Source organism: Drosophila mauritiana, chromosome 3L (genome assembly GCF_004382145.1).
Source record: "Drosophila mauritiana strain mau12 chromosome 3L, ASM438214v1, whole genome shotgun sequence".
NCBI lineage: Eukaryota > Metazoa > Arthropoda > Insecta > Diptera > Drosophilidae > Drosophila > Drosophila mauritiana.
Window position 1 is genome coordinate 20,124,573 of NC_046669.1, and position 17,302 is coordinate 20,141,874.

At 42.8% G+C, this 17,302-nt stretch overlaps 1 protein-coding gene across 2 annotated transcripts; it reads right to left on the reverse strand.

Moving 5' to 3' along the window:
* Nucleotides 1-1,505: 1,505 nt before the first annotated feature.
* LOC117141094 (zygotic gap protein knirps) lies at nucleotides 1,506-4,559 on the reverse strand. 2 transcript variants are annotated; one of them, XM_033304410.1, is made up of 3 exons: nucleotides 4,256-4,559; nucleotides 3,444-3,521; nucleotides 1,506-3,220 (listed from the first exon to the last, which is right to left on the reverse strand). In XM_033304410.1, exons 2-3 carry the CDS (start codon nucleotides 3,519-3,521, stop codon nucleotides 2,012-2,014), a joined length of 1,287 nt encoding a protein of 428 aa, XP_033160301.1. In that variant the 5' UTR covers nucleotides 4,256-4,559; the 3' UTR covers nucleotides 1,506-2,011. The 2 variants fall into 2 exon arrangements, with proteins under 2 accessions (XP_033160301.1, XP_033160300.1); XM_033304409.1 differs by lacking the exon at nucleotides 4,256-4,559 and adding an exon at nucleotides 3,623-3,772.
* Between the last annotated feature and the right edge of the window lie 12,743 nt (nucleotides 4,560-17,302).

The following is a 17,302-nucleotide window of genomic DNA, read 5'->3' on the forward strand; positions in this document are numbered from 1 at the left end:
TGTTTTTTTTATTTCTTACCAAAGCGTAGAGATGGGCGAAATTGCATTTGCTGTTTTTGTTTTATGTGAAACCTACTTAAGCGTATATTGACTTCTATGGCTCGAGTGTATTGTATTTATTTTATTTTACTATGACTCTTTAATAAACTATAAAAATAAATTTAGAAACAATGACGACAAAACACACGTCGGAATGCGATCGTCAGCGATACAATGGCGTGCGCTGCTCATCCAACCGCCCCTCCTCCCCGTTTAACCCATATATAGGCCCCATCATGCATATTGATGATATGCTGTTCGCCTGCCCATCTCTCCACCACGGACCGATACTTCCAAATCCCACTTGGATGGTTTATTGTCACTGACGCCTCACGGGTATTACTTTTGACACAGCCAATGTCGAGCATTACGATATTTTGCATCCAAGAATGCCGGGGATCCTGCATAGTTCTCGTGCCGCGGCCGACTGTCCCATTCATCATCGGGTGGATAAGGCAGTCAGTCAGCCAGTCAGGCCGTCGGGCCATAAACAAAGTTCGGCCCGATCGGCCAGTCAGCCGCCTAATTAAGTGATTAAAATTCTGGCCATCAACGGGGCGTATGACTTTTGTATGTGTTAATATAAAGTTTATTATTTGAAGCAGCACGTGGTCGCACTGCCAGGCAGAATCGGCACTGCCGGAGATATCGAGTCGGCCCATATCGGAGGCACTGGCATAGGCCTAATGCTCATGACCGCAGCATATAAAACATGGAGCTTAGGGGGGCTAGCATCGAATTTCTGTGCGTAACATTTGTGGCATTTTTAATTTACTACACAACTGCCTTACAGCAATCGCGAGTGCAATGGGCAGGCACAGCAAGGCACTTAACGGCTGCTATATCGGTTTTATTATCGGCCATCGCCGATCGACTTGCAACCGAATGTTGATTGAATTTATGCCAAAGCATTTGTTTTCCGTCTCTGCTTGGTGTTGCCATTGACAGGCCACGCCCATTTGGCCCGTGGTTAACGAACATCGAGCCAAAGACACCGCCGATCAGATATTGTATATAGATATATGCTCGCATGCTCGAACAGAACTGATTTTGAAACAAGAGCGGTAGCTGAATACGTAAATAATTTATTGGCTTTGATCCTATGGAATGTGCGGTAGCAGATACATCCGAATGATAGTTTGCACCTGGCATATGGTCCATAAAAATGTGCTCAAGTGGGGTAAACAAATTAGAAGGGTTCGTTAACTTTGAGGTACTACGAAAATGTTTTTTGAGTATTTTTTAAAGTAATCTTCCCAAGTTGCTTAAACTGCATGTTTTGTAATTTAAACACATTTTTCAATGACGAAGTAAACGTGCCATGGAATTAATGAGTTTCAAGACGACATTGTAAATAATTTAGTTCAATTATCCGTAAGCAAAAACTGTAGAAATGTATTTGTGTATTCTGTAATTTTAAATAGATAGTTCTGAAATACACCCAGAAGCATTTGAAACGACAAAAGTTTAATATTTAATAGTTTTTATTTTTCTTTGTATAAAACTAAATGCCAATCTTTAGACATACCATAACTAGGACTAAAATATAATAAAATACTTAGAGACAATAAAGATCATTCTTAGACTTAACAATTTGTATGTACAATAGCATTTGAGGGTGGGAATGATTACTACTTCTACGGCTCTTCCGCCGGCTAACTTTAAAATACAATTGCAAACAAGCTCAAAGATATATTTACAATTTTAACGTTTTCATAAAAATAATTTTTGGATCCGAGCTCAATAGGTTAGTGTGAGTGTGTGTGATGGTTTATAGGTGTATGTGTGCGAGTGCAATGCAACTACCTGGTCAGGCCGTCTCTTTCCAGCAAAACCTGTCTGTCCCTATCTCTTTCCACTTCCCTAAGTGTGAGCGAGCACACGAATAAATTTACATTTTCTTTAAGTAACAAAAAATAAACAACGAGGGTTTTTGGGGCGACTCCTCCCACTTGGTTTTTTCGCCGTGTACTTAGACACACACGAATATTCCCCGCATGGCACTAGCCGCATTGTGGGCCACCGCAAAGCCACCGAAGTGGGTGGCCTCTGCACCACCTAGCTTCTGCCGCTTGACTTCCGCATGGGCGGTGGTGGTGTTCGGTGAGTGGGCGGCGGAGTGGGAGGAACTGCTGCTGCTGGTGGTCAGGCACTCGGCCTCCAGTTGGTAGAACTTCCGGCGCGGAGCCACCTCCACTTCATGATCCTCGGAGCCGCTGTCGTTGAAGCTGTGCACGGAGCTCCTCGAGGTCTTCATGCTCAGATCCATGGGTCCATCTTGGGCGGAAACGGTGGGGGGATGCACTGGCGCAACGCTGGTAGTTTCACCGCCAATGGAGCAAACCGAAACGGGCGACAAGCTCTGCATCTTGGCCGCAAAACTCAGCGGGCTGCTGCTAGTCGGAGTGGTGGGAGTGGCTCGGATGGCAATGGGATGCAGGAGGCTTCCGGTCGACTGATGGCTGTGCACGGAGTGAACATCCTCCTCCAGGCAGACATCGATGGGCGACTGGCGGGCCGAGGAGGTGGGCTGCACCACTGGTGGCTGGCTGGCGGGACTAAAGCGGTTCTGCGACTCAACGGAATCCACGCTCTGGCGGTGTTTGTACATCTCCTGGCGGTAAGCGGCATCCGCAGCAGAAGCCGCTGCAGCGGCAGCACTGGCATGGTAGCCTGGGAACAGGAGGTGCGGGGGCAGCTGGAAGGGCGACTGGTGCGGTACACTGCCCATCATGCTGAAGAAGGGCAGGGCGGCGGATGGGTCGGGCAGATAGCTGGGATAGCCCAGCAGAGGCATATGTGGATGACGCGGCACCTGCTGTTGCTGCTGCTGATGATGGTGGTGCAGATGGGCGGCCATGTCCCCGAATCCGGGTGTGTGTGGCGAGCCCACCGGGGAGGAGGCCGACGGGGCACCACCCACCGATACGCCACCCGCTGATGGAGGCGCCTTGCCCGCCGCTGCGGCGGCCTGTTCGTGCTCCTGCAGCAGACAGTGGATCTTGAACCAGTTGGAGCGACGTCCGTAGCGGGATCCCCCCTTCGACATGCCCACGTTGTAGCACTTCCTCAAGCGGCACGCCTTGCAGGTGGTGCGGTTCTTCTTGTCGATGATGCACTTGCCCTCGTTCTTGCACTCGCTGATGGTGCTGATGTTGTTGTAAGAGCGGCCAAAGAAGGACTGCAATGGCAAAGGGAAGGAAGAATGTGGGTTAGTTAAGTGGTATGAAACTGATTAGGGGCAGAGCAGAAATTCATTCAAGAACTTAAGGCCAATGTTATAGACAACGTTTTGAATTGCCGATGGCCTGTCTTCGAACATGTATCTGAAACCTAACCCCTTGGGGTCTCTGGAATACGTTCTGCTATTCATTTGTCAATGGATTTCTTGAGACACAACTTACCTTGCAGCCCTCGCAGGTGAAGGCGCCAAAATGGAAGCCCGCCGCCGGCTCACCGCACACTTTGCATGTCTGGTTCATCTGGAAGATAGTAAAGAAATCCCGCGTTAGTAAGGGTTTAATCCACTGGTCGAGAGGTATATGTGTAATCCACAAGGAGGCGAACGGCTCTGGACACTAACCAAGTTGAACACCATTTTGGAATGATATTTGTTGGAATTTTGAATGCTTTTCTCACGATCGCTGTGAGGATCTGCTGTATGATCTGTTCGCTTGGAATGCTGCTGAGCAACTGATGCTGAGCTCTAGGCGGGCCAGGATATATATAGGAAACTGGGAAATACTAGACAGGATGGGCGTTTTTTATGATCACAACAGGCCAAAAAACTTAAGCTGCCGGATTATGCAACCCTATGCGTTCATTTTCATTTTTTTCGCGCTGTCCAGTCATAAAACTCAGGTAGATTTTCTTTTTTATTCGAAGTCATTACGAGTGCTGCGAAAATAGTGTTCCCTAAAAAAATGCAGCAGCACTCCAGACCTTGACGTTCGGCCATAAAAACTCACGCCGATTTTTCCCGAGTCAAACAAAAAATTGAAAATTCAGCTTATGAAAATTGTGATTTTTTTCCCGCGGCCTCGGGCCGCAAAAAAATAGGGAAAAGATGGAAATATGGCCGTTAGTTTTTCGCGTGAAACAGTAAAAAATAAAAGTAGTGCACAAGGGATCGTAAAATCTGCCGACGGCCGCGACCCAAAAACAAGAACCGTGAATTGACTTTGATCTCATGTTGTCTCCCTCGCTCAGAACTTACCTTTTTGCCTTTTTTTTTGTTGGATGGGCACTAGGTTTATGACGACTTTTTAATTGCAGCGATTCGCGATCGTTGCTGCACGTTTTCTCACTTTGGCAATTTGTGTCTGTTGTTTTTGTTTTTTTGGGCTTGAAAGCACTTTTCGATCAGTCTGGGTGATTCAGGTTTTCAACACTTTGATTATAATTTTGGATACGATTTGATGTGTGGTTTTTGATCGCCGAAGCAACGCGGTTTGGGAACCCTCGATGTGTGTAACTGACACTTCGGCTACTAGCTGACGACTGATTTCTGGCTGAGAGGTTCGACTGGCAAGAAGCGTTTCTGTGTTTCGCCTACTGGCCGAACTCTTTGGCTTATGTACTCGCACTCACACCAACGCAGACTTACCAGTTTTCAGCCCCAGCTCTCTGATAAATCACGGCTGAAACCACCACCTTTAAGACTCGGATCGAGTGAGAGAGCGATCGAGCACGCACACATGCGCATTGAGTTCGAACCCCACTCGAGCGAAATGTTAGCAGAATGTTAGCGCTCTGTTATTGAATGAATAGAAAACACTCACTCATTCAGATCTCACGCTCACTCTCTCTCTCTCTCTCTCTGTCTGTCGATTTTGAGTCCGCTGTAATCGGGCTATTTGCATGGCCCTGATATTATTCGTTTATTTATTAAAGATACTCGCGTGCTAAGGGCGGCTGGATTTCTCACTCACTCGAACACCACACACACACACCGCCTCGACTAAGCTATTGACTTCATTTTTAACAGATGCTCATTTTTTTGGCATGGGCGGAGCCGTTTTGGCCGCTCGAAATCGAAATGGTTGGAGGCCAATTCGCTGGGGGTTCTCTTTTCAAAGTCCGCCGGTTTTTGGATACATTTAGAGTTGCCTGTATGCCTAGCCCCTAGATTGATTTTCAAAACCTTTTTCCGCGGGAAATATTCCCTCATGCTGTGTGATTCACAAACTGATTCTCAAGATTTCAGTAAATATGTTAAAATTTGCATAACCGCGACTTAGCAATAAATGGAAACGCTTAAATTAGAAGTTGATCAATAAGAGATCAGTATTGATTCATACCTATAAAGTGATAGTTGAGTATTATTGAGTATGTAATTGCGTCCGAAAAGTTATAAAAAATACTTTTTAGACGGGCTATTACCCGGATTCAGAATGAGTCATATAAAAATAGTTGATTTGCAAGCAGCTTATAAAATAGCATACAAAAAATAGGTTTAAATCATGCAAATTGAATATGAATAGAATATGATTATATTTATTATAACAATTTTATAATTTTTACATTTTTAGTAGAGTAATATTTCGCAAAGATATCACAAAATTTTCTTTATATATTATAAAACTGTTGTATCCTCACCTTCTCCATCATTCTGCTCAATAAAATAAAAATAGCAATCGAATTTAATTGTAACCCTTTTAAAAGTCAACTTCCAACATAATTTCTCCTTTGTGTAAACAAAGAGCCTTATGGCGGCACTTAACTCTTTTTACGAATATTTATTGTTGTTTGCTCGGAGCCAAAAGGGAAAAAGGAGCTACCTGTTTAACCCTTTTATGCCGCTAACCGATGTGCTTAACCCTTTTATGGACGTGCATTGTACCGAAAGGGTTGTTCAGACCAAAAGACAGGAACCTTGACTTTTTCACTCCGAAGTGTGGCTAGTATTATAAAATATAAAACTACAACCGATGTACTAAACCATGTCTAAGGTATGCTCTTAACAAAAACTCGTTAGCTGACTTCCCAGAAGATTTCCCATTTGACTTTCATTTGTTGCATCAGGCAGAGGAATTCCGCGTAAAAACGGGAAAAAACGCACAAAAGGCTTGTAAAAAAGTCAAAAAGCAACTAGAACCATCCTTCGCTTCGATTCCGGCATCTCGTTTTTCGCTCAGCCACCCACCTTTTTTCTAATCGATTCATTTTTATTGCTCACCGTTTTTTTTTCTATTTTCTCACACCATAAAAAAGACTCGTTGTCGAAAATTCGTTGCAAAAAAACGCAGTTGAGGCGTTTTCGCGAATTTCCGCGCAAGCCAAATGGGTAATTTTCCCGGGGTAATTAGTTAGCCCGAAAGGAGAGGAAAAAATGAGAACAATGTGACTTTAATCCGGTTTAATCCCCGGCTTAAGTTTTTTGCCGCCCAGCAATGCGTTCGCATCTTTCAAAAATAATAAAAAAAAAACCGAGCCGAGTGTCGCGTCCGCCGTCATAATTATGATCCTAGGATAATCTGCAGCTTAGGTAAGCTGATCCCGCGATTAGGTAACGAAATCGCTGGCTTAGGTACCCACAAGAATTGGCCTAAAAAACTCAGCCTGCGTTCGGGCCACGTTTGCTCGCTGTGGGCCGTGCGAGTCATAAAGTCAGGCCGGTCGGTCGTAACCATAAAAATTGTCGAGCAGCCGATGGTTATAACCCGAGCCAAACAAGAGCACCCGAATTCCACCCATCCGTCCACCCATCCGCAATTTTTTAAGCGGAAAAGGGATAAAACGGCTGCATCTCGGCATATGTCTTCACCTTGAGAGACAGCGGGTCTGAACCAGAACCAGGACCTCATATAAAAAAGTCAATTGCCGCCGCGGAGTTGCGTAAAAAATGACAAATTTTCCCGGGAAATAGCCTCAAGGCAAGCATATTACTAGAAGGCTAAAAAACGGTCGATTGGTAAAAAACACAATAAAAAAAGTAACGCACAAATCTGCGCTGACTTTTTGACTTTTCAACTTTGGCTTAATTGCCCAATGTCGTAAAAAGGCAGAAGCTGTCGGAAATGGCAGCTACTAAATTGTGCCTAGGTATGAACATAACCCCTTCCGATCCGCACGGTTCCGGATTTCTGGCTATATTGCCATATCAGCCTTAAATACCCGAAATGTCAGAGAAGCCGAGAGGCCCCCGTTCGCATTTACATAGTTTTGATTGCATCATTTTGGCCAAATGACTGTATAACCAGCACATATCAATCAAATCGACCCCAGGTCCGTCCGAACTTGTTCGGATTCGATTTTCAGACTCGTATTCGCTCACAAAGGTAATTTGCATATTTTTGATTTAACAGCTCGGACTTAGCATTTTGTTTTGCCATCTTTGTTATTGTAATTATGTGCGAGGAATTTGCATTTTCGATATCCTACACAACGGGCTGCTCATCTGTCCGGCTGGCCTGGTCCACAAAGATAAGATTCAGCTGGATTCTGCTAAATATTCGATGGGCAACATTACAATTAGTAAATTAATGGCTTACAGGCCACAGATTTGGGCATAATGCCTCAGATAATCCAATGAATCACATCACGTTGGATAACAACGGCATCGAGCTGATGGACTGAGATGCGTTCATTATCTCCGATGACTGTTCAGGTTTCATTATATAGTAAAAATAGCTGTGATGGCCGGCGACGGGCGGCGACAGGAGAACCTCGGCTTTTCGTTATATAAAATTGGAGGCGGAAAATATTTATCACACACAACGGCTTTTCTATCTCACATCGGTGTAAATTAAGAATTGTTCGGTTTAAGCACTATTATTATCCGGTGTAGTTTAGAATGTACTGAAGCTGCATGTAGTTGAGTTACTGATCTGGCATATATTATTTATTTTATAATGTTATTTATCTATGTTATTTATCTTTTTTTATAACTTAAAAAAAGATATTTTGGGAAGTATATATTTTTTATAATTATTATATATCATTTATAAAACGATAGTTAATAAGTTGAGATTTTCAAAGCAAAATACATCTCTTTTAAAGTTTGAAAATTGTTAAATATTTTGGAAGATCAGTTTGCAAATCAATATAATCATACACTGTATGATTAACATCTATATTCTATATTCATGTATATTCTAAATTTATAATTATTTCTTTATTATTGGTTTTTGCAGGGTATCAAGATTATTTTTCAGCCGAACTAACCCTACTCCGTGATTAGTTTTATATATATTAGATTTACTTTTTGCGCACATTCTCGAAAAATTAGAAATTCAGCTTGGGGGCTAGGAAAAGTCAATAAAACTTGTTTGGCTAATTTCTCAAGGCATCTGGAAGTTCTCGATGTCTTTGATATGTGGTTGGTTCGGTTTCGCCTGACAAATGTCTTGTGTTTAATTGTGTTTCAGTAATGTCTTCATTACGCTTTCGATGCTCCTCTCACCTAAAACTCGTTTCGATGGCTTAGCGGGCTTTGTATTTGATATATGGCCAGCGTTTATTGATTCTCTCGGCGGGAATTCTTCAGCTTATCACTGGATCGGACAATTGATATTGTATTGGAATTATGAAATTATGCAAATTCCAAAATATGATTATTGATGGCAGCACAAAAGGCGAACAATGCTGGCGCAAAGGGGTTGAAAACGCTCCTAAGACATTTGGCAAATATGAGATTTGTAATCGAGTGTGACAGCATAAATAATAATTACGCTACAATTATGACAGTAGGGTTTATCCGATCCGGTGAGCGGATGGAATGGAAATAGTTCCGATCTAAGCCTTTCGCCAAATCTGCGAGTTTTCCGTTGGAGTTTCCCTCAGGTTCAGTTTCAGTTTCAGTGCGAGTCTGGCTTGGACCAACGCCAAACTTCCCACGGATCACAGTCCGGAGATCTAAGATCGCTAACGATATGTTAATGTAAACCGAAGTACCCACATGTTTGAGATTAAACTCTGCTCCGGGACTGGGCAAAACCAACGAGCGGAAGTCGGAGCTGCGGTTTGGCAATCAAATTTCCAGCCAGGCGGGAAATGCGGCAAATTTTCCAAAGCGTTTCGCGGTTTTTCACACAGTTTCCGTCGCTGGCTGGCTGGGTGGCTGATCTCAATTAAATCCGCCTGGCCGGCGACTCGGGACTTGTTTGATCGGATCCTGGCTTTGGAATTTACACAGATTGCACAAGTCGATGAGATAGCGACCCCGAAGGACTTCGCCGGCTGACTGCCTGGCACAACACCGACCCGTAATCCTGGTCTAATGCTCGATAATCTATCTAAGCCGCAAGCAAGTTAAGCTAACTGGGAAAAAACGCCGTCAATGGACAGCCTGCCGGGAATTCCTCGTTTCACTGAGCATCGTGATCTCGAGCGATTCGTCCTACGAAATCGCCCTTACTACGAAGCCAGATTAGCCAACATGACTTTGGTTATACCCAGGTTGGTCTATAAGATCATAATTATCGCGGCGAAAGTAAGCAAGCTGGGAGCAAAAAAATAATCATGATCTTTCTGCGAAGAGAATTGTAATACCAAACGCGATTACATAACTTCCGAAAACAGTAATTACTTTTGGTTTATTATCCCATAAATACTCATACTTATGATGTCTTTACATATCCGCTAAGTTCTCATACAAAATTAGTGTTATAAAACTGCAGTCTATGAAATAAATGTTATAGAAATAAATAACAAAGTTTTATTGCAACAGAGCTTAACAATAAAAATATAGAATTTTCTTCAGGTTACAAACTGTTTTCCGGCACTTATTTTCTATTTCTGGCACGATCAGTTCGATCACAAGCCCAACTTTGATTCCCAGGCAATTGCAAACAGTCCGTGGCCCACACACATTAGTTTCCTGGAAACATATTTCATTGCGTATAAATATGATTTCTCTTATCGATTTTAATGATCGCCCATAAAAAATCTGACCGGATACCCCCGGATCCACCCCCTCTAACTTTTTTAATACTTAACTTCAATCACTGAAAATAAAGGATTCACCCTTATGAGCTATGATGTGCAGTCAATATTTTGAGCTAAACTAAAAATTAAATTAATTCTTAATAGGCAGATACTACTTTATTAACTCTTTCAAGTATCCGTTGCATTTCTCTATACGTATTTTTTCCAGTGTAGGGAGTCATCTGCCGTTTCATGCCAACAAGTGCAGCAAACGCCCCAAAAGCGGCGGCAGCGCCAGTCGTCAACGTCATCGTTTGCTTTGAGGTTGAGTACAAAAGTACTCAGTTATGCAAAGCGCATTTATGCAACGATACTCAACCAATGGTGGGTGGGGGGAGGGGTTGATTGGGGAAAGGGTTGCCAACGAACGTCGACCATTGACCATCGAACGATCATTTGGAATACGCCTTGGCATTCAGAACGCGCTGCATTTCCTGCCCGCCAACGGGTCAAAAAACTCGCCCACACTTCATAGACCTGGCTGAAAACTGTTGAATGAAATTGAGTAGTGCACTGGGGAAAAATAATAAATGAATAAATAAAATGTTTCTTGAAACCACAAAAAACTGATAAAATCCTTCAATTAAGTTATGGTTAAGTGTAAAAAATCCATTGCAAATTTGGTTTAGTAAATGTGTTGTCAAGATAACTTCTTCTATCGTTTAAGGAACCATTAAAAATATCACACTATTCACTGTATTCACAGAAAACTGCTAACGTTTTATAGTTCGTTCAGTTATGGTTCAATATATAAAGTCCCATAGCTAATCTAGCTTAGTATTGGTGATTGCCAGATAACCTGATCTGTGCTTCCTTAAACTTTTATACCAACCATTAATCTCGACCCTTTTTTCTCTGTGTAACTGCATTCAGTTGTTTCGTGTAACTGTTATACTATTAATTAATTGTGTGCCCTTTGGCCGATTTAAAATGCACCACATCGACCCGTGATCGGCAATAAAGACGTCTGGCTGGCGCCGGTGGCCAGAATTTAGGGGTCTACATGCGATTACCCTTCGATTTTCCAAGTTGGTCGGGTGAGTACTGGACTCCCATGCCCATTGCCACTTCATTCATGCTGATCTGTTCCATTTCCAATTAGCTGCACGTTCGCTATGCTAATGACTGCATTTTCCACCTTATCATGTCCTTCCGCCAGCTTTTGTGGCCAAGACGACTCGGCTTTGCAGCGGCACTTTGAGCCGGCTTTTTTGACAAACTCACATGTCATTTGATTTTATGTTCACACGGGACAATTTATATGCTAATTTGCAGTGCGCATCCGCATCAAAGGCGAGCCGTTGACGGTTGCCTCTGATGAAGGTGTTAGAGAAGTAATTACGCTGCATTTAAATGCTCAATTAGTGCGAAGACAGTACCGCATCGCCTGTCTTTCGGCCCACAGTGAAGCTCCCCCTTGGACGCTTTTCTTCCCGATTCTGCACCACCCCGCCACAGATTTTCCCCTCCTTGATTGCTGGAACCGCGCACATGTCACAAACGAGCGCATCGAACTTCAAACGCTTGGAGATGTGGTTCCTTTTGCGGCTCAGCATCGTTATCCACCCACCAATGTGGTTTCGCTGACCGCATAGATCTTGGCTAAATAGGGATAGAATGAAGACGGTTGCGGTAGTTCCACGAAGCCCTAAACATACGTATAAGTAAAGAAAGAAGTAAGATCCATCCTTACGAGCTAAGACCAGTCTCTCGACTACTAAATAAAGAGGCTTAAACTAGAAGTATTTTATTAAATATATAATTTTCATATTAGGCTTATGAAAAATGGCCCGCCTGTCAAGGGAAAGTTGACCATGCTCTGTCCACATCTCACTTTCTCTAGACCCACTCCAAGTCCCTTATCTCTGCAGCTCCATTTGCCCATTTTGACCATTTGGCGATCTCTTTTCGCTCAGTACCTTTCCAGGTCACCTGCTCGTAAAAAGGAATTACACAAACTAAACACTCCTATCTAAGTTATTCAGCACTAAGTGGTCTCACCTCGGCCACATCCCCATCCTCGTCCACTGCAAAATGCCTTTGTCACCGACTTTCCCAAGGCCCCGACTGGTCGCATTCGATGCGATCGAGGAGTAAACTCCTAAATTATAATAAACGTGCAATCGTAATGTGTGCTTATGAACATAATCTTCGGGTGATTTCGCATGAATTAGCGATGCTAAATGTCAAATCGAAACGATATCAGTGCAGTTCAAAAGCATCGCAGTTCGCCGGTCCCCCAACCGGTATCCCAATCTCACTGGCCGTCGTAAAAACTGAGAAAAAGGAGGAAACCAATCTGACTCAGCGATTGATTCAAATGTGCATGCGAACGCATTTCGCAAATGCCAAACACACATAAAATCCAGAGTTGACTTTCTGTAAATGGTGCACTGCACCATGGACATACATATACTGGCCATCGTCGACGGAATCCGCGAATCGAGCTGGGGCCTAAGCTGCACGGAAATGCAAATTAGTTCAGTTCTACTTTTAAAGCAGATCGAAACAGACTTCGAGTTTAAATGGAGCATTTAAGATCTTCCCTATATATCTGTGGAAAAAGAGCAAAAACCAAAACAAAATAGTTTTAACTATTTGTAAAATGTAAAGACAATTTATGGTAAGATAATTCATTATATTGCTAACATTATATATTCATTTATAAATCATGTATTTACAATAACTGAGTAAACTAATTTTAATAATTTCACTTTTATGTTAACTATAGTCACAATAAATGAATAAATTTGTTAGATATAATATTTGATATATTTTATAGCAGCATTTTTCCAATTTCATGTAATATTCCTCAGTGTTTGGCCACCTGGGAATGGGAACGCGTCGGACTTTTGCACTTGTTCTGGCAGCAGTGGGCAAATAAAAACCAAATTTGCATAGCATTTTGTACACGGGACTGTGCCTGATAAACTGGGCTGCTCCAGGCAGGTGGCCCAGGTCCCAAGTGGCCGGTGTCCCCGATCCTCCCGAGGAGCTGCCACTAAAGAGGAACATTTTGATGATCGCGTTGGACTTTTACGACACACTTTGTGGCTATTTATGCGGTGCATCTATAACCGACTTGGGTGGTATATCGAGCATTTCGGACCGCCACTCATTAGCCGCGCTGGCCATAAATATTTTGATTTGTGGCAAACGCAGTTTTCCGCTGCAACAAATGCAGCACGAAGTGCACATGCGATGGCCGCAACTGGAGTGACGTTTTAATGAGCCACAACGGCTAAGAGCCAGCGAAAAGCTAAGAAGTCGAACCCAGTTGAACTTTGACTTGGCGTTTGTTCAAGTGTTTAATGGCTTTCGAACGGCTCGAGGGAGTTGCCCAGTTCCAGATGCAAAGTGGAATGCAAATCTTGTGAAAGCGATCGCCGCAAATTGAAAATCATATTTGTCTTGGCCAGCACTTTCGGCCTCTCTTTCTCCGCTAGCATTACAATCGAAATGTGGAACAAGTTCAATCGCAAGGGCCTTAGGTAAAATAAGGTGGACACACTGAAAAAAAGTATCCTTTTAAAATATAAGTCGTTTCATTCAGATTCTCTGAAAGAGAATTGATTACAAGTTTTCTTAGCAACACATGCCACACATTTAATCAAGCAAATTGAACAATGTATTAGCCCTCTTCAGAGCCAAAACAATTTATTTAAATAATAGCTGTAAACGGTCCATGTTTTTGTTTAAATTGTAAAATCCTTAAATTACTTATATATCCATTGATTTTCTTACACTTCTTCTTAGTGTAACAATTCAAAGCCAGGCTAAAGCGAGTCATAGTCACTGGCTATCATCAGCCAGCCGGCCAGCATCGATCTGGCCCAAAAGCAAAGTCAAACTCAAACCCATTCCGAAAACTCAAAGGCAAAGCAACCGCACCCGCACCACCAGGGCAAAGATAAAAAAAAAACAAAAGCAAAAGCAGCAGAGCACCACTCGTGATCATTGTTTGATGTCTGCTGGATTTTGCCATTTGTGCCACGCCGTGTGGGTGTGGGTGTCTGTGGGAGTTGAATGATCTGCGCCCGAGCGCTTTCCCATGCCCCAAACCCCAAGTCCCCGGCGCGAGCCCAGTTCGAATCCTACTTTCGGGCAGTTTTTGGAGCGAAAAGATCGGCAATTAATGATCTCGAATGTGGTTTATCTGGAGGCTGTCAAATACTATATACTAACATATAATATCCGCCAGCCAGCAGCGAGATCATCTTCGTGTGTGAAGGCATTCCGAACCGAAAGGTTTGTCAGCTCGTTGGCCTCGTGGTCACCTGGCTTTAATTTGAACCCAAGCCCAAGCTCAATCCCAAACCAAAGCCGAATGCCAAGCAGAAAGCCCGAATCCGAATCCCGAAACGATAGCCACGATTCGATAAGTTTTTCTCACACACGAACAAAAGCAGCGAACAAAGGGAAAAGTGGAAAGTCAGAGGCGATTGCAAAGATCGCTGCGATCAAATATGTTATGGAAAATTGAGCACATACCGCAAATCGAACGCGAGGAAGAAGAAGGCTCTTCCATTGGCCAACATTGGCTCACTTTGATTTGTTTATTTCGATGTACAGTGGAGACTCCTCACAACGTTCCCGCCATTTAAAATCAGGGTTGGCTTAATTTTAAAGTAGGAAAGTAAATACAAAAATCACATAAAATTCACATAAAATCAAACGCATAGAGTAGTTTAAACAAACGTTTTTAAACACATTCAAAAACTTGCATCTTCCATGAACATTTTCAAAATACAATCCTAATGGATAGTTAATATACAAAATTAATTGTTATCCCCAATGCTCCTCTATTTCCATTAGAATCCATCTAGAATTATAAATCTTTAGATTTCGGTTCTCTAATTTGTCTTAAATGGTAAACACTGTACCTTCGCTCGCAATCCCACTCCAATGGGATACAGCTCCCTGGGCAGCAGTTTTCCGCTTGCTCCGGCTGCTTTTCTTGGCCACATCTTGACCTTTCACTGGCTCCGATTTGCCGGAAGCGCTCACCCAAAATATATCACCAAGCGAATATCTACGAAATGATGATTGGAGCAGCTCCAGCTTCAGCTACGGCATCAGTATCAGCATTTTTGCCACAGCTCCAACAATGAGAGGGCACAGCCTTTGTGGACTGGACTTGTGAAATTGTAAACAATATCTGTAAAAATAAAAACGCCCAACGCCGCCGAATGCACCGCCGAAAAAACGTATACAAATGCCCATTGTTGTCTTGCAAATGTAATGCAGTCGAAGTCAGTCAGTCAAATGGCCCGGGGCCATCAGCTCGACTCCTCCGATTTCGGGGAGCACATTTGGAGGCTCTGCAACCTTAGGAAGCTAGAGTTCGCATTTCGGATTTTCGGGGTTGGGCCCCAGCGAACTTGAGAGCTGCCCACTCTGAGGGTCAAATGCGGTGAACTAGTTAAATCATTTGAATAATCACCGAGCATCGATTTGGAATTGAATTTGGGTTGCAACGGCATTGTCTAGCATCTTCATGGCTGTGGTAGCCCAACAGGAGGTGAGCCCAATAATAGACCAAAGTTCAAGTATGTTGTGGTAGTAAAGTCGTAGAATGAAGTCTTCTAGGCCCAAAACTCCTTAATCTTAAGCTGATTCATATTTAAATATGATTTGAAAGGTATATAATATATTCTCTATTGGAAGCCCTTACTAAACCTACTACTTCTTATATTATCTTTTGCTAACTCAACCATTAAATTCTTAGAATAAATATATATTAAAATAATATGAAAGATAATGTTAATTTCGAAATAGAGCAATCAAGCCGTCCATTTGTCACCTATCTGGACCCACGGAACCCACTGCTCGCACGTTCCGATAAGATCAAAGTGAAATTCCAGCGGATGATAGACAAGTTGTGGCCTAACCATAAGATGCCATGAATTACTCTATTCCGATCCCCAGTCGGGCTATCGTTGCGAGCCATCTCAGTTGGCCAGTGTGTCCGGGCAGAATGCATCAACGTGCACTCCTTACAAATTATGTTTAATTAAAATTTCTGTATTAAATATGACACAATGCTCCGAATTCCAACGCGAAGCGTCTGCCCAATGCCCAATGAAGAGGGTTTGCGAATGCGAATGCGGACTGTAATTATTATATAGCACCCAGGATCGGATCCATCCATTCCACGATCGTTGAGTGCAGCATTTATGATTTTGTTTTATTTATACTTATGAAATGCCCAGCGATCGCTGGCTGCGACCAATGATGATATTTACAATTTTCCTTCTGCTGCCTCTTTATTTCATTTTTTACCAATTTTGATTTGTATTCTTTCCCCCTCTTACATTTGTCGCATAGTTCGGATCTTGGCCAGGCTCAAAAGCATCCTTGGTCTGCTGGCCTTTGTCTTTTGGCGGGGCTCGAAGGTTTCGCGCCCGGCGCAACAGCATCGGATGTCCATATCTGGTGTTATGACAAATGCTGTATGTAATTATTGGTCGCTCTGATCGCCGAGTGTGTATATATATATATATATATTCTACAGCATCGGTCTTCCTCTTCCCGGGCAGCCGCAAAAAGATATCAAAAATGTCGCATATTAATAACGCTCTTCATTGGCGGACACAGGACGCGAAATGCGTTTTGTGCCTTAATTAACCCTTTTTAAATTGGGCATAATTAGGGTGGAGCAGGTGCACTGAAAGAAATAGTTCAAGGGTTTGTTGCAACATTTATGCCATCTTTATTAAATGAGCGTGCCATTATTAATTATAATAATTATACAAATCTGAGTAATAGATTCAAAAAAATTCTCATCTTGTAACTTAGAAATTCATTGAGATACACCTGCAGTTTTCCTAAAAGATATATTCTAAATATTTTTTAAAGTGCCTTTTGACATCCATCGCCTCATCATTATATCATTCACATTCGTTAATATTTTTGAAATATTTTCGCGTAATTTGTTGATATCAATTTACACAGAGCCGCCCTTCAGACCTGGCCATAATTATATCATTTCGATTGATCGATGCGCATCGCTCCTCAGCCAGCCCTATATGTACACTACATATCGGGGCCATAATGGGATGCCACGGATTCCGGACGGATTTCTCATTGTTCTCAATATGAGAGTTATTTAGTTGCTGGCAGTGTAGGATCCCTGCAGCTCATTATTATGGCTGGGCTCCAGTTAGATGACTTTGAGAAGTGGAACCCCATTCAGCCCAGCGGGTGTGCCTGCTACAATGTGTAATTAAAGATCTCTCCCCTCCCCCACCAAACCAAAAGATTCCCCACCCAATGGACCCCAATCTGGTTCTCTTAGCAGCAGACAGGTGCAGGTGGGTTTCGTTACTTGACGATG